This window comes from Culex quinquefasciatus, chromosome 1, assembly GCF_015732765.1.
Source record: "Culex quinquefasciatus strain JHB chromosome 1, VPISU_Cqui_1.0_pri_paternal, whole genome shotgun sequence".
NCBI lineage: Eukaryota > Metazoa > Arthropoda > Insecta > Diptera > Culicidae > Culex > Culex quinquefasciatus.
The window spans coordinates 116,952,679-116,970,709 of record NC_051861.1 but is presented as its reverse complement, the minus strand read 5'-3'; the positions used below and the strand labels follow the sequence as shown (position 1 = coordinate 116,970,709).

At 32.4% G+C, this 18,031-nt stretch overlaps 1 protein-coding gene and 1 long non-coding RNA gene across 2 annotated transcripts; both read right to left on the bottom strand.

The window, feature by feature from the left end:
- Positions 1-1,396: 1,396 nt before the first annotated feature.
- On the bottom strand, positions 1,397-12,142 carry LOC6053908 (glutathione S-transferase theta-1). The gene is made up of 2 exons (XM_038249247.1): positions 11,653-12,142; positions 1,397-2,145 (listed from the first exon to the last, which is right to left on the bottom strand). Exons 1-2 carry the CDS (start codon positions 11,768-11,770, stop codon positions 1,577-1,579), a joined length of 687 nt encoding a protein of 228 aa, XP_038105175.1. The 5' UTR covers positions 11,771-12,142; the 3' UTR covers positions 1,397-1,576.
- A 4,982-nt stretch (positions 12,143-17,124) lies between these two features.
- On the bottom strand, positions 17,125-17,661 carry LOC119765292. The gene is made up of 2 exons (XR_005276624.1): positions 17,302-17,661; positions 17,125-17,239 (listed from the first exon to the last, which is right to left on the bottom strand). It is a non-coding gene; the product is annotated as an uncharacterized LOC119765292 (long non-coding RNA).
- Positions 17,662-18,031: the final 370 nt, after the last annotated feature.

Sequence of the window (18,031 nt, the reverse complement as noted above, 5' to 3'; positions counted from 1 at the left end):
ATTATTATTTTCACTGAGGTAAGGCTATAATCCTGCTCTAAAAATGAACTTTTTATTAAAAGCTCGAAGACTCACCTTCATGTATACATATCGACTCAGAATCGAAAACTGAACAAATGTCTGTGTGTGTGTATGTGTGTGTGTATGTGTGTGTGTGTGTATGTATGTATGTGACCCAAATTCTCACTGAGTTTTCTCAGCACTGGCTGAACCAATTTTGACCAAACCAGTTGCATTCGACTTGGTTTAGGGTCCCATACATCGCTATTGAATTGTTTGAAGTTTTGATAACTAGTTCAAAAGTCATGTATAAAAATATGTTTTCACAAATATCCGGATCTCATTTATATGCATGTAAACGATGTCCGGATCCATCATCCGACCCATCGTTGGTTAGGTAATCGAGAGACCTTTCCAATGAGCCCACAACATTGAAGATCTGGCAACCCTGTCTCGATTTATGACCACTTAAGTTATATCTGTGTACTTTTTTTTTCTGGATCTAAAAAAATAGCTGAAATATGTGTCCAAATCACTCATATTATCCATTATTGGTAAAAAGTGAGGAAGGCATCAACCACATAGGTGGATTAAGTTAGTTTTTTTGATATTTCTGAAAAGTTGGCATTTGATGTCCCCTAAAACATATCAGAAAATAAGAAAAATAAAAATAGTTTTTTTTTGCAAATCAAGTTTTAGTGACAAAAAGTGAAATTGAAAATCACCAAAAAAAATTTACCGTGTATAATTTTTTTCAGTGTAGTCCTTATCCATACCTACAACTTTGCCGAAGACAACAAATCAATCCAAAAATTCCTTCAAAAGATACAGATTTTTGAATTTTCATACATCATTTTTGTATGGAAATCTGCCAAATTTGTATGGAAAATTATATGGACAAACTAATGGTGCAAAATGGCTTCTTTGTGCATACCGATAGCACCAACAAAGTTTCAGCCGGATTAAAAAATACAAAAAAAATCGAATGACCGAAATCTCAGAGAATTGCTCAACAGATGGCTCTGCTTATCGTTAGCCATCTTTATAACGTGCCATCTTGGCCGATCATCGCCATTCGATATTCATCAGCAATCTCTGGGCATGATCTTCCCCAACCTTAACGCAATCAACCGTTTTGCTGCGATTTGTCACCGCCGCCATGCGATCGAAGTAGCCGCGCAGTGATTAAATTACATCACGTTTACCGGCAGCTGATAGATCGCGACAGCGCCTACTACGCTAGAAGCGTTCTAAGTATTCTTTCTCACAGCTGTTGACTAGACTCAAGGCAAGGCGCTTCATGTCGGCTAATTTATTCCGATATTCTGATGACCTGCTTGTTGCCAACTGCACTTACAGCTTTCGAAGCGGAGTTTTGAGAGACAGTCGGAGAATGTTGTTTGGATTAAAACGTAAAATGCATTCAATTTTATTGACTTAGCGAGTAGTAATAATATAAAACCAACCTTACAGACTAGTACAAAAAACTCTACCGGGTTTATACTTTCAGCAGGTAGTATCTAAATCTAAACACAAATGTATATAATACATCTACAGACACGATCGAATCACTCGCTCAGTTCTTCAGCGCGACCTTCTCGGTAAATTTGTAAAAGTCCTGGTGCGCCTCCTGGTAGTACGGCGTCATGGTGTAGCGGACCTTCTCGAGCCACGCCGCCAGCTTGGGCCGGCCCTCGAACGGGTCGACGCCGACAATCTTGGGCTGCTCGACCTCGCAAGCGGCCAGAATGTCGGCGATCGTGATGCGATCCCCCACGATGAACCTCCCCGGCACGATCCAGTCCCGCTCCAGCTGATTCAAATTGGAATCCACCAACTTCCGGTACTCCTGGACGCGCTCACCCACCGATCGCTGATCGCGCCGGGCCTCTTCCGGATACTTTTGCTGGACGACAAAGGTGTTGAACACCTTGGAGCTGTTGTCCGCCTGCCACTCCAGGTACTCGTCGATCTGCGCCCGCAGCTTGGTGTCCCGCGGGTACCAGTGCTCCGGGATCAGCTTCTCGCGGATCAGGTACTTGAGGATCGTTACGCCGCTGGACAGCTTGAAGCCGTCGTCGATGATGCTCGGGACCTGCTGGAACCGGGTCACGTACTCCTTGTAGCCGTCGGCCAGGTGCTCACCTGAAATAAGACGGAGAAGATCTTGTTTAGAAGTTTGTTCCAATAGAAACCCACTGAAAAAAGTACGGTGGAGGTTGGTTTTAGCTCAAAATGGGTTACTTCGCGTCAGCGTGTATGATGTAAACAAAGAGCTGTCATTGACACGCTAACTCATTTCAACTTATTTTGAAGTGATAATAATCTGTTTACGACTTGACTTGTTGACCATTGTTGATTCTAAAAATATTTATTCCTCAAATTTGGAGACTGATTGTTAACCCACAAAAAAAAATGCGAAAATGACGGATGGACTTGTGATAACAAGCGGCAAGTAAACAAGAGGGGCCGGTTGTTTGACCGGCTAAATGACGCAATTGCAGAAAATAAAGATGCAAGTGGCAGGAAAAAAAAAGTTGTTGTTTTCGCATTCGCATTTGAGGGTGTGACCCGTTCTCGGTTTTGGCTGCTTGTGCGTGCTTGCTTTATGGATTATATACGAGCGGACTAGAATAGAAGTCGAGAATCGGACGTTGAAGAAATCGCGAAGCAACCAGACTTAAGTGGGTAATTGTTGTTTGAGGTGGAAAATGTGGTTTTAATTAGCGGTTTAACTTGGCTTCGATTTTGAAAGTATGATTGGGTTCAGCTTTGCTCAATTGTAAATTGAGTGAATTGAAAATAATGAGGGTTTTTTTCTATAGTGGAAAGATACCTTGCACAAGTGTTTTTTGAAAGGGTTTGTCCAGGTATCGATTTAAAAAAATAAATTGTAAAAAAAACTGCGTTTTAGCCCTTTCAAGCCTGATGGGTCATATATGACCCAAAAATGAAAATTTTCAAAAATAGCCTATAATTTTCGTATGGTCTTAAAAATCATTTTCCCATCATTAGATTAAAAAATATTTTTTTGAAAATTCAGGCTCGAAAGGGTTAGACAATATTTTTTTTAATTTTTTTTCTTTCAGGTATATTTTTAAATAATATTTTTATTGCATTTAAAATACATTACAACCGTTCAAATGGTTCGAACCGTTCGTCCAATATTCAATATTAATAAAACAGTGTAAACCTCATGAATGTATTATCAAAAATTATATTTTACGCGCATTTGTAACGAGGTTAAAATGTTAAAATTATTTATAAATGTTATTAGTTTTTATTTTCAAAAAAAAAATTAAAAAAACAACAACAAACCCAAACTAAGTTCATAAATAAAAAGAGCGATGTTGTTGTTGATTATTATAATATGGTGACTTTAACTGCAGGGTAGCCATGGCTCTCAAGTCGGAAAAACGAGAAAGTCGGGAATTGATTAATTGTTGTCAAAAAGTTAGGAAAAGTAGGAAAATCCTCTTGTTTTTCTTACTCTTGCAAAACAAAAAAAAATAGGGAAAAACTGAATTTCAAATTTCAAGTCCAACTTTACAAATTTTGAAGCAATTTTTTCACAAAATGCTTTGTAATGATTTACAGTTATGCTACTACCGAAAACTTGCAAAATATCAATAAATCTGTGGAAATATATGTTTTTCTTAAAAGTTTTGGGACTTTTTCCGATCTGTGGTCCGAAAATTCTAAATTAGCAAAAAATCTAAAAGTGACATATTTGATAAACGTTATATAATGTATTTTAAATAGTTTACATTAAATTCTAGAGTTTTTTTTTTAAAAAAAAGGCCCTATACCTAAACAAAATTTTCAGTCTTTGCTTTTGGTGTGTTTTTTGAATACCCCTGACTCAGGGCGGTTCTGAAAATACTCAAAAAGCAAAATAAATGTTAATAGGATTTTTTAATCTAACCCTATCGCAGCAAGTCTTTCGAGGGCATCCTGGAGAATGCCTTAGGTTGATTAACGCCTAGCATCTTCTTGTCATTATTAACATTTGCAGTGCCCCATTGCATTAAATTGCATTGAAACATCATAAACGTTAAAGCGGCCAGGCCAACTGCGTAAAGTTTACCGCAAAGATGATTCTTTGAATTGGATTGAAATGTTTATAGGATTTTTTTAATAAAAAAAACTTTGGAATTGTACAAGTTATTTAAATTAAATTATAAATATTCAAAAATTTTTGGGGCTCAACAATTTTAAATGGTTTTAACAAAATACATTAATTCATTACACATATTTTTTACAATTTCTAAATAAAAAAATAAAACCCTTTTTTACGTTAAAATATGAAAAAATATTAAAATTGCAAAATATAAAAAAAGTGTATGACAAAAGGTCGAAAGACATAAGGTCGAATGTAGTTTTTTTTTAAAAAAAAAGGTCCTATAAACCAAATTTCCAATATTTGCTTTTTAATCATTTTTGAATACCCCTGATTCAGGGTGGTTTTAAAAATATCCAAAAAGCAGAAAAATAAAATTTTGTTTATAGGACCTTTTCAATAAAAACTTTGAAATTGTACGCGTTGTTTCGATGAAATTTTAAATATTTAACATTTTCTGGTGCACAAACATTTACAATGGCCTAAACATAGTTGATTAAGTCATTACACATATTTTTCCAAATTATAAAAAAAAAGTGCTTTAAAATGCATTTTACGCCAGTTCAGTTGTTTTGCAGTCATTAGTCGTTACTAAACATCCAAAACTTTTAAACTCAAAAGATTATTTAACTAACTCAAACATCCTTAAAATGATTCTAAACGCAGGCGAATGCATTTTAAACTGATTTAAAGCACTTCAATTTTCATCATTGTTGGAATTCGAGCGAGAAGAAGGAAAGCATTTCTCGCTCGCGAACGAGGGAGAGAACTTGTAGTACTTTTCTCTTCTAGCTCGCGCTCGCATTTTCGTTCGCGTTCTCACTCTCGCCGCGAGCGCTCGCGAGCGCCTCGTGCTAGCCGTTCGCCCCAAGCTAACAATTTGCTTATCAGGCTTATGAATACGAACCAGGCGATGGTATAGAGGTGTAACTTCAATCGCTGTGTTGTTTTTTGTTCGTTTCTAACACGTTCAACTTCTCGCGAACGGGCAATTCTGGCTCGCGAGAAAGCCCGTTCGCGAGCGGAGGAGAGCACGGGCAATCGGTGAGTTTCTCTCGGCAGCTCGAGACTCGCGGCGAGAACTCGAGAGAGAGAAAATTTTCTCGCGAGAGCGCGATAATACCAACACTGATTTTTATTATAATTTTGAAGTTTTTTGAAAAAAATATTTTTTTGCCCCCTGATTTTTCGGACAGATTTTGAGGGGGGGGGGGGGGGGATTTTAAACACTTTAAATAAAATTTGTACCAGCCTTTGAAAAAACACTCTTTTTTACGGAACAATTTGAAAAAGAAACTTTAAATTGCAAAAATTGGAAATCAAAAATGCATGATAAAAGGTCGAAAGACATAAGATCGAATGTACAAAAAGTAGAATATAAAAAAATGTCCAAAGGACAAAAAGTCGATTTTTAAAAATTGTTTCATGTTTAAAAGAATGGAAAACTCCCAGAAAAATAACGACCATCAAGGACAGATTAAAATAAGGATAGAAAACTTGCCAAAATATATAACAAGTCAAACTATTTTCTTTTGTTTAAAAAAAAAAAAAAGCAAAATACTTTAGATGTCAGAAGAACGGAGAACTCACAAAATATTACAACCATCAATATTGAGTTGTTTTTAACCCTCTACTGCCCAAATTTTTTTTTCGAAAATATTTATTTTTCCCGTGATCAGGAGGTCATTTTGAGCAACTTTTGTTCGACGAAAAACTTTACTTCTCTTGTTTTATGCTTTTCTTGTTTCATTTTTAGTATTTTAATTTGTATTTATCTTGTTTAGTTTATGTTTGGTTTTGGTAGTATTTGGCCTACTCTACCACCTAATATAATTACATTTCGCCTATCTTATTTTTTCACGTTTTTACAGTTACTTTTTCAATTTTTTGCATGTTTTTCACATTTTCTGCTATAGAATCGCACCATCATCATTTAAATTGCAAAAAAAAATGCGTAGAGGCATAGTCTGGGACACTACAAAAATTACTGCATACTTCTTTTTACTGAAAATATAGGAAATGTTAGTAAAAATCACAGCCAAAGTTGACCCCTAAAAAATGACATTTTTAAAAAACATTGGCAAAGTCACATAAAACAAGTTAAACTTTTAACCCTGAAATTTTCTAAAATTTTAAGAGTTCTTCTTTCCAATGCTGTTTAAAGATCAAAAATCGGTTGGAAAATTGATTTTTGGCGATTTTTTAGATCGAAGCCCGTCTTAAGGCGGGGTTAGGTTGTAGAGGGTTAAATAATGAAAAAATACATATCACAACCATCTGAACCATGAAAAATCTCACAAAAAATATTTTATTATTATATTAAAACTTACAAAAATGTTACGACAATCAAGAATCTGCTGTTTTTTTTAAATAGAAAAAAAAATCAAAATACATTTTAAGTCGAACATTTTTTGAAAGAACTCCTTGGAAAATCTCGCAAAATATTTAGTCTATGCGACCTTATGCCTTTCGCCCTTTTGGCATTCGACCTTTTAGCCATTCGACTTTTTGTCGCACATCCAGTTTTGGAAATTGTCAAACATGGTACTCGATTTTAACTGGAAATAAGAAGGGATTGCCACTATGTTTGTCAATTTTTAAAATTGTTTGTTTTGTTTTTATGACTTTTGTTTACTTTTTAGAGACTGATGGTATATGTTTTCTCTCTAAATCGAAATAATGATGAATTTTTTTTTTTTTTTTTTTGATATTGGTTTTTAGTTTTACTGAAATTGTCAATGGTTTGATTTTTGAAAATGTAGATTAATGTTTTGTTTATGTTTGATATTGACATTTTTATAAATATTTTTTTAAATGAATTCATTCTTTGGGTAAGAAATGCCTATCATTTACAAGTTCTGAAAAAATCGGTAATAATTAGGGAGTTTGAAAATAAGTTTTTTTTTTTAAATTCATTAAATAAAAATCTAAATCTAAAAGTAACACAGAAAATGCATTGCAATCACATGAAAAGTTGCTGGCAATTAAATATTTTTTAGAAAACTGTATTCAAAGAGCTTAATTTGTGTAACTTGTGATCAAAAGTACAACAATATTGCTCTACAATCCTCTGCAAATTTCCTCTCCTTTCACTTGCCACCAATCGCTTCACATTCGCGATTCCATTCTAGCATGTTCGATTTCTTCAAAGTCATGCTGGGTTGCACTTGAAATCAGACAACAACACCTCTTCCATATTAATTACCCACAAAAAAAAACCTGCAATTGAACCACGAATACGCAAAGTTGGCGTACGTGCAAAGTGATCGCAATTCGCAAAACAACAACCAACCAACCATCAGCGATCAGCCCGGAAATTCGAGCGAGAACCTTCATTTTTTTCTTCTTATGTTTTCTTCTTGCTTTATTAAGAGTTGCTGCGTCGAATCATTCTTCTGGAACACAAAAAAAAAAAGAATCAAAAACAGGCTTTACCCTCTTTTTTGCAGATGGTTGAGCTGGCAGTTGAATAAAAACAAGTTGTAACGTCGTAATTAAAATTGATTGTTACACGTTAAAAATAAATGACTTAAATTTAACAATTTTTTTTGTTGAAAATGACAGAAGATTTGTTGATTTCATTTTAATGTTTTGCTTGTTTGACGTTTACCAGCACTTCGAATGACACCGATTCTTTCGTGTAATTTTACAGTGTTTTAGTTGTAGCCCCTCTCTTAGTTTCGTGTTCGTTCGGTTTGCGGCGTTATTCACGCTAAAAATCACCAACCACCAACATTCATGTTTATTTTGATCGTCGCTCCTCTTTGAAGGTCATTTTTGTTTTCCATTTTCATAGCGGGTCATTCATTCAATCGGCCCAACACACATACCGAGAAGTGTGTGTTGTTTTTTTCTGCACATTAAAATTTAACACAAACACAACCTTAAGGGAGTTTTCAACTTCGACTGCGAAGGTAACTCAAACCGTTCAGTTTGGACTGGTGAGAACCCAAATTTGCCATCGAATTGTGGTCAACTTCGTGGAAAAAACGTTGTTTTAGAGACCTACGCAACTTGTTTAACGCTGCTTTTTTTCGCAACACACACCTCGAGGGGTGCGAAGTTTCTGGTTTTGGACACCAAGTCAAAGTGGCTAGGTGGACTTTGAGACTTGGAACTAAGTTTGAGTAATCGCGCGTTATCGAACGCACAACATTCTCTGCTGGTAGTTGAGAGGGCCCATTACATGATTGCATTATTACAGGGTTTTCATGCAGATTAGCTGCACCTTTCCGTTGATGGTTTTGGAAGTTTGAAGGTTGTAAATAGTTTGCTTATGTCGGCAAATTACCTGCTAATTTTCTTTGAACCTTGGTGGCTGATACGGCAAAGGCGCGGTTTAGTAAAAGGTCTTGGGTTCGATTCTCAATATCGGCCCTTTTTTAATATGAGAACTTTTTTTTTTTTTTGAAAATGATCCCATGAGAGTAGTTTTCTCCGTTTTTGCAAATCGACTTTTCTTTATATTTTTTATTTGGATGAAACTTCGTGCTTGTATTCCCTATGTCAGAAGAAGTCATTTTGCATCATAATTTTATCCATACAAGTCTCCATACAATTTTGGGGGCTGGTATCTTGAGAAAGAATGCTCGGACCGATTTGGTGTCTTCGGCAAAGTTGTAGGTTATGATTAGGACGTTTTTTTATCACTTAAAGTTGAATCCCAAAAAAACATGATTTTTTTATTTACGAAAAACTTTTATTTGTTTTAGGGAACTAAAAAAAGACATCTTCTGAGCCACAGTGCATAATTGGGTACTAAAGCCCTATGTCAATTTTTATGTACAACGGTAAAAAACACGATTAAAACCCATTTCAGATCATTTTTTTTTTCATTTTAATGCAAAAAAAATATATTGACAAGACAACATTTTTTCGATGGATCAACTATGGTCCCCTTTGAACGAGCTGTCAGGCAGGAACTTTTCTGTCAGAAGGACCGCGAGGTTAACTTTTCCAAATTGATTTAAAAATCCATTTTAAACTCTTTGTGGTCGTACAAAGGGTCATTGTACTCAGAAAAATAAGCTTTATCGCTGTAAACAATAATACCAGCAATCTAAGCTTCATTTTAGGACCCAATTGTGAAAAATCTTTTTTCGAAATTATGAATTTTTGAAAAAAATATCGTTTTTATTGAAATTGTCGAAAAAAATTTAAAAGATTAAAAATCATTTTCAAAAACTCGATCGAATTTGCATCCGAAAGGTACTTTATAATATTTTTGTAATGTAGTGTAATTGCCGCGGCATGCCGTTTTTTGGGTATTTTTTTTGCATTTTCAAAATACACTTTGAAAGAAAAGCAACTCGAAGACCAAATTTCAAAATATTGAGCATAGGCCGTTGCAAATATTTTTTAACTTTTATATCTCTCGAAAAAGATAAAAAAAAAGAGTTTAAAAAATGAATTTACGAGCCATGGTTTCAACATTTGAATGAAACAAGTGTTTTAAAATGCATTGTGCACCTGTTCAGTTGTTTTGCAATCATTAGTTTTCAAGATATCTAAGCATTGAAGAAATTTTTTTTTTTGCGAAAGAAAAAAGTTTTTACGGTGGTGGCGACATAAACATTATTTTTTGCAACGGCCCGATTTCAAAAAAAAAAAAAATGTGTATCTTTTTTAAGTTTATTTTAAACGTTTTTGAATGCTTTTACCATAAAAAGGTTGATGTTTTCAACAAAAGATATTATTTATTTTAAACAATTTTTTGAACACGGATTATTGTGCAATTCATTACTATTACTATTACTTTTTTTGGGGTTCACAAAAAGTAATATGTATAAAACAGTCAATGTATAAAATAGTAAAAAATTGAAAAATTGCGCAGGAGAATTATCGCAAAATTTTATTTTCAAATTGATTAACCTATTGTAATTTTTCTCGAGAAACTTGTGATTAATTTTTTTCAGTAATTAATTTTGTCACAATATTCTCAAAAAATCTTTTTTTTTTTTAAATATTGAATATCGGACTTTCAGTTCCCGAGAAATCGGTGAAAAAAAGTGGGCTAAAGGACGCATTAGACTACGACAAACAAACAAACTTGTTTGACAGTTTGGCAGCCTGCATACATTTGGCATTGTTTGCGAGTTTGGCAAACTGTCAAACACAAAAAAGTGCAAGTTTGTTTGTTTGTTTGCCATAGTCTATTAGCTCCTTAATAGGACAAAACCGAAAAAAAAATCTTTTTTTGTGTTTTTTTTTGTTTGTTCATGGCCATACTTAAGCAACCAAAAGCCGCAACAACAAAGTTCAAATAAAACAAAATGTAAAGAATATTCTCAGCTTTCGATTTTTTTTTTAAATTGGCATATGCATTTTTTTTAAATAAAAAGAAAAACGATTTTTTTTTCAAAAAGGTTGCTTGAAAACGGTGCACTCTATAAAAATTTCACTGAAGCACTTTTGGATTGCAATTTTTATTTTACATCATTGAATAAAGTCAAACTTTTGTTCGACCTTTTCAAATTTTCTTTAAAAATCACAATTTAAAAATATTATACCTTGGCCAAAGATTTTTTGCCCTTTTTGAAATATTCTAATAAAATGGCATTCCATGTCCTCTAAACATAAAAAAATAGTGTATTAAGAAATCAATTTTAAATGAAAAAAATGATTTAAAAAACCAGCAAAACACATTTTCCGTGTATCACTTTTATTCGGTGTGGTCCTTATACCTACAACTTTTCCGAAGACATCAAATCGATCCAAAAAAAAAAATCCTTCAAAAGATAGCTTGGTTTGTTTTCCGGGTCTGTGAACTACAAGTCTCGAAAAAGGCTCGAAAGGGATGTAGCAATATTTTATCCAAAATGGCGGCCAATATGGCGGCGATGCTTTTTTTTTGAGAATATTTATTTGGTAACGAAAAAAACTGTCAACCATATAAATTTGATTTATTGGACTCAATTTTTATTTCTGGGATAATTTAATCAAAATATTTTTTTTATTTCTCATATTTTGATTATTTGAAGTTTCTATCGAAATATCGGATAATCGAATCTTTACTGTATTTTGCTTATTTGTAAAAGTGGAGCGAATGAAAAACATGTTCTTTCGGGAAAAACGCAATTGTAACAGGTGAACATAACGTAATGAACACGATGTTTAAAGGTTTTAAGGGTTTAGCTACACGTCTTACCCTTATAATAAATTCAATAAATTTAGTTTTGCTCTCACAATGTTATTGATTTCCTTTATTTTTTTATTTTTCATATTGAATTTCAAACGATTCAATCAAAAAGAGATACCAAGTAACATTAAGGTGTAATTGACGAACTCTTCTTGTGCTTTTTTCGCAAGTCATCGATAAATTGAATTCGCTGACGTCAATACCCCTTTGGTTGAAACTTGTGTACAGTATTTAGGTTAAATCCCCTGTTATTTCAAGACGATCATCTTCCAATCGACCTTTGCCTCTTTAAAACTTAATTTTAAATAATTTCCACCAAATCACACAAACTTTTTACGATCACATTCATTGGTGACGATCATCTTTTACAGCGCAGCCGCTGGGCTGAACTCACCTTTGGTGGCGCAAACCGGAATCGGATCGTACGGAATCTTGGTGGCCTCGAAGAACATGTAGAGGGCGCGCGAGTGCGTCGACAGCAGATCGTAGAAGAATTTCACCGGTCGTGGCATTCTTTTTTCTTGCTCGAAGTGTGCGTGTGCGAATTTCTGCGAGTTACTTTCAATTACTGATGACTTCACGAAGCTCTTCTCTTCCTTTTTTTTTTTGCAGTCAATTGGAACTTGTTAACTTGCAAATATGAACACTTTTTTTCTCGGTCCGGTTACCAACGGCTATCGAGGACTTCTTCAACTCAGCGAATGATAAGCGACGACTCGCTGCCAAAAGTCACGTAGGTCACTCAGCGATGAAATTCCAAAACCTGAAGCCTAATGAAGATCTCTGGGAACCTCTCAACTCTTCAAACTCAACCTCCTGAAGAAGACGATTTGTGTCGTCCGCTTGAAGCGAAACTTCAAACTCAACTGAACTGGCTTGGCGGCGTTGGTTATGGTCCGATGTCTGCTGAACCCATGAGCACACACGTACAGCACACATACAGACGAAAGGGGCGTCGCGACGCTCACGCCGGCGTTGAGTGCTTTGCGGCTTGTTTTAAGCGGTCTATAGTTTGTTGGTCTGACTTGTCTATAGTAAACAAATGGGAACTCTCATTCGAACACTGAGAGCTCATGTTTTTTTTGTTGTGTGAATTGGAGGACGTAAGGTGCGTGTTTGTGGCGTGAATGAAGTGATGATCGTACAGGAGGTTGACTGGTGGATCGGAGAACTCACTCAAAGATAAGGAGATCAATGGGTGGGATGAAGAAGTTTTGAAATTTTTGATTTTTGTTCGGAAACAAGTCGTTGGGCTGGTTTCGGTGCGAAACACGTCAATTTGTCAATTTTGTCAAATTGAAAAAATGACAAAAAATACAAACTTGACGAAAAATTTTTCAAAATTGACAAAAATTACAAAATTGACAAAATTGACAAAAATTACAAACTTGACAAAATTGACAAAAAAATGTCAAAATTGACAAAAATTACAAAATTAACAAAAAATTTAAACTTGACAAAATTTTTGTCAAAATTACAAAATTGACAAAAATTTTGTCAAAATTGACAAAAATTAAAAAATTGACAATATTGACAAAAAATAACAAACTTGACAAAATTGACAAAAAAAAATGTCCAAATTGACAAAAATTACAAAACTGACAAAATTGATAAAAATGTTGTTAAAATTGACAAAAAAAATCAAAATTGACAAGAATTACAAACTTGACAAAAAATTTGTCAAAATTGACAAAAATTACAAAATTGACAAAAAAAAAATATCCAAATTGACAAAAATTACAAAATTGACAAAAAAAAAAATTGACAAATTACAAACTTGACAAAATTTTTATCAAAATTGACAAAATTGTCAAATAAAATTGTCAAAATTGACAAGAATTACAAACTTGACAAAATTGGCAAAATTGATAAAATTGACAAAATTGACAAAAATACCAAATTGACAAAAAATTTGTCAAAATTGTCAAAAGTTACAAAATTGACAAAAACTACAATCTTAACAAAATTGTCAAAATTGCCAAAAATTAAAAAGTTGGCAAAATTGACAAAAATTACAAACTTGACAAAAAATTTGTCAAAATTGACAAAAATTACAAAATTGACAAAAATTTAAAAATTCATAAATATTACATACTTGATAAAATTGGTAAAACAAATTTCAAAATTGACAAAAATTACAAAATTGACAAAAATTACAAAATTGACAAATTTTTTGTCAAAATTGACAAAAATTAAAAAATTGACAATATTGACAAAAATTACAAACTTGAAAAAACTTACAAAAAAAAAATCAAAATTGACAAAAATTACAAAATTGACAAAAATTACAAAATTGACAAAAATTACAAACTTGACAAAATTTTTGTCAAAATTGACAAATTGACAAATTGACAAAAATTGACAAAATTGACAAAATTGACAAAATTGACAAAATTGACAAAATTGACAAAATTCACAAAATTCACAAAATTCACAAAATTCACAAAATTGACAAAATTGACAAAATTGACAAAATTGAAAAAAATGACAAAATTGACAAAATTTACAAAATTGATAAAATTGACAAAATTGACAAAATTGACAAAATTGATAAAATTAACAAAATTGACAAAAATTTTGTCAAAATTGACAAAAAATACAAAATTGACTAAAATTACAAACTTGACATAATTGTCAAAATTGACAAAAAATACAAACTTGACAAAATTGACAAAAAATACAAACTTGACAAAATTGTCAAAATTGACAAAAAATACAAACTTGACAAAAAAATTGTCAAAATTGACAAAAGTTACAAACTTGACAAAATTGATAAAAATTACAAACTTGACAAAAAAATTGTCAAAAATTACTAACTCGACAAAAATTTTGTCAAAATTGACAATAATAACAAACTTGACAAAATTGACAATTTCGTCAATTTTGTCAATTTTGTAAATTTTGTCAATTTTGTCAATTTTGTCAATTTTGTCAATTTTGTCAATTTTGTCAATTTTGTCAATTTTGTCAATTTTGTCAGTTTTGTCAATTTTGTCAATTTTGTCAATTTTGTCAATTTTGTCAATTTTGTCAATTTTGTCAATTTTGTCAATTTTGTCAATTTTGTCAATTTTGTCAATTTTGTCAATTTTGTCAATTTTGTCAATTTTGTCAATTTTGTCAATTTTGTCAATTTTGTCAATTTTGTCAATTTTGTCAATTTTGTCAATTTTGTCAATTTTGTCAATTTTGTCAATTTTGTCAGTTTTGTCAGTTTTGTCAATTTTGTCAATTTGGTCATTTTTTTATATTTTTTTTATTTATTTTTTTTTGTATTTTTGTATTTTTGTATTATTGTATTATTGTATTTTTGTATTTTTGTATTTTTGTATTTTTGTATTTTTGTATTTTTGTATTTTTGTATTTTTGTATTTTTGTATTTTTGTATTTTTGTATTTTTGTATTTTTGTATTTTGTATTTTGTATTTTTGTATTTTTGTATTTTGTATTTTGTATTTTTGTATTTTTGTATTTTTGTATTTTTGTATTTTGTATTTTTGTATTTTTGTATTTTTGTATTTTTGTATTTTTGTATTTTGTATTTTTGTATTTTGTATTTTGTATTTTTGTATTTTTGTATTTTTGTATTTTTGTATTTTGTATTTTTGTATTTTTGTATTTTTGTATTTTTGTATTTTTGTATTTTTGTATTTTTGTATTTTTGTATTTTGTATTTTGTATTTTGTATTTTTGTATTTTTGTATTTTTGTATTTTGTATTTTTGTATTTTTGTATTTTTGTATTTTTGTATTTTTGTATTTTGTATTTTTGTATTTTTGTATTTTTGTATTTTGTATTTTGTATTTTTGTATTTTTGTATTTTTGTATTTTTGTATTTTGTATTTTTGTATTTTTGTATTTTTGTATTTTTGTATTTTGTATTTTTGTATTTTGTATTTTTGTATTTTTGTATTTTTGTATTTTTGTATTTTTTTTTTATTTTTGTATTTTTTATTTTGGTATTTTGTTTTTATTTTTGTATTTTTGTATTTTTGTATTTTTGTATTTTTGTATTTTTGTATTTTGTATTTTTGTATTTTTGTATTTTTGTATTTTTGTATTTTTGTATTTTTGTATTTTTGTATTTTGTATTTTTGTATTTTTGTATTTTTGTATTTTTGTATTTTTGTATTTTTGTATTTTTGTATTTTTGTATTTTTGTATTTTTGTATTTTTGTATTTTTGTATTTTGTATTTTTGTATTTTTGTATTTTTGTATTTTTGTATTTTTGTATTTTTGTATTTTTGTATTTTTGTATTTTTGTATTTTTGTATTTTTGTATTTTTGTATTTTTGTATTTTTGTATTTTTGTATTTTGTATTTTGTATTTTTGTATTTTTGTATTTTTGTATTTTTGTATTTTTGTATTTTTGTATTTTGTATTTTTGTATTTTGTATTTTTGTATTTTGTATTTTTGTATTTTTGTATTTTTGTATTTTTTATTTTTGTATTTTGTATTTTTGTATTTTGTATTTTTGTATTTTTGTATTTTTGTATTTTTGTATTTTTGTATTTTTGTATTTTTGTATTTTTGTATTTTTGTATTTTTGTATTTTTGTATTTTTGTATTTTTGTATTTTTGTATTTTTGTATTTTTGTATTTTTGTATTTTTGTATTTTTTTTTGTATTTTTGTATTTTTGTATTTTTGTATTTTGTATTTTTGTATTTTTGTATTTTTGTATTTTTGTATTTTTGTATTTTTGTATTTTTGTATTTTTGTATTTTTGTATTTTTGTATTTTTGTATTTTTGTATTTTTGTATTTTTGTATTTTTGTATTTTTGTATTTTTGTATTTTTGTTATTAATTTTGTTGTCAATGTAATCAGTTATAGTACTAATTTGATACCAAAGCTTATAAAAACCCAATAAACCAAATCGAAATTGATTTTATATTGCTCGTTTCGGAAACAACATCCATCAGCAATTGCTCGCACCTAAAACGAAAAAAAAACGAAACTATTGGCACTACGCCCCCCGGGGCATGGCCTTCCTCTAACGTGGGATTTCTGCTCCAGCGCCTCTGACGAGACAGGAGAAACCGGGACCGACGTTTTACTTCACCATCCGATAGAAGCTCAGTGGATAAGGCGGGAATCGAACCCGCGTCTCATAGCATCATCGGGATCGGCAGCCGAAGCCGCTACCCCTGCGCCACGAGACCCTCGCACCTGTACAATCTGAATGATTCAGAATAAATTCTCCACTTGTGTTACCAACCACACAATCGAGATAGACCCGCCATCAGACAACAACAAATAAAAAAGCAAAACCTCCAACAATGGAGACATAAATCTGCCCCGCTTGCCTCAGTTACTCTCTCAGCTCACGAGCAAATCATTTTAAACTCACGCGACTCAATCAAATCACCTTAAACGTGTTAAACGCCATTATTATAGCAAACCAGCCGTCGCCGCCACCATTATGGCAACGTCCGATCAAAGCATGCGCTAATCTTAGAAGAGTCACCTCGACGTCCGTCGCCCGACCGCTTAATCAAAGTAGGTCTTGGTCCCCACATGGACGGGACGCGACGGGACTCTTATCAACATCACAACCGGCCTCCGTGCCCGGCGTCGCGATCCCTACCCTGACAGACGGACCGGGCCGACAACGGCCCGAAAACCGCCGGACGGCTCGACAAAACGGCCCGAATTCCGTCGGTTTGTCCGACGGAATTCGGGCCCTTTTCGTGCGTATATGCAACACTTTGTCCGACGATCGTCGAAATCGACGTTTGAGAAAATCGATGTTGACGGGCCGTCGTCGGGCCCTTTTCGGGCGCCTTTGTTATTTAGAATGTCCTGCCATTATCTGACGTACATATTTCGGCTTTTTTGATTTTGTAATGGAAAAAGGTTTTATTTATTTATTTAAAAGCGTTTTATTTTTATTGAACTCTCTCTGATTATTTATAATAACAAGACACTTGAATCGACACTGGTTTCTTGGTGGAAAACGTGAAATAGAAATCAAAGCCTGAAAAATGAAATTGACAGAAAATTAGACACAAATAGATGGTTGATTTGAAAAATTCTTACCCAGTGTACCGGCTGATGGTTCTTTGTTTCTCGTTGATGGCCACTTGGGTTGTGCGGTTCTGCGTCAAATCACACATCTTGACCATATTTTCCAAGCACCGTGAATTCCTTCTGCTGGCAAAACTTCATTGCCCTTTAAAAAATGTTTAATCACACTGTAGCCACCCACTAATCAGCAGAAATTTCACTAATTTTACTAAAAAAATATGAATTTTCACAAGTGAAAAAATGGGCTTGAACAAATTGAACTGTCATCAAATTACGACGCCTACTATTATAAACAAGAACTGCAAATGTCGCCTTTGACATTCGATCAAAACGCTCGACAAACGCTCGAAAATGGCAGGACTCAATCGATTTTGAGTAGATAACGCTTCGAATTGCACGACCGCGGGACTTCAGTCTAACAGGGTAGCTATAACCTGTCATTGTAGTGCTGGCTTGTCGCAAACGTCAGTTTGACGTTTCGAGTGAAAAAGGCGACCCGACCCAGTCAGAAAATTGTCGTGATGACTGCGTGTAGGGCCGACAACAAGGTTCGATGTAGATCAAACTGACGTTTCCAAACTAAAATGACATTTACGTCAACTGTGCACGTCAGCAGCTGCTCCGCAGCTGATTATTCTTCGTCAGCTCACCTTTTTCTATGGAACAAGCGACACTAAGTGCGCTGCACTCATCTGCGCACTGCAGTGCAGTGTAAATCAAATGATAACTGAATGACAGTCGA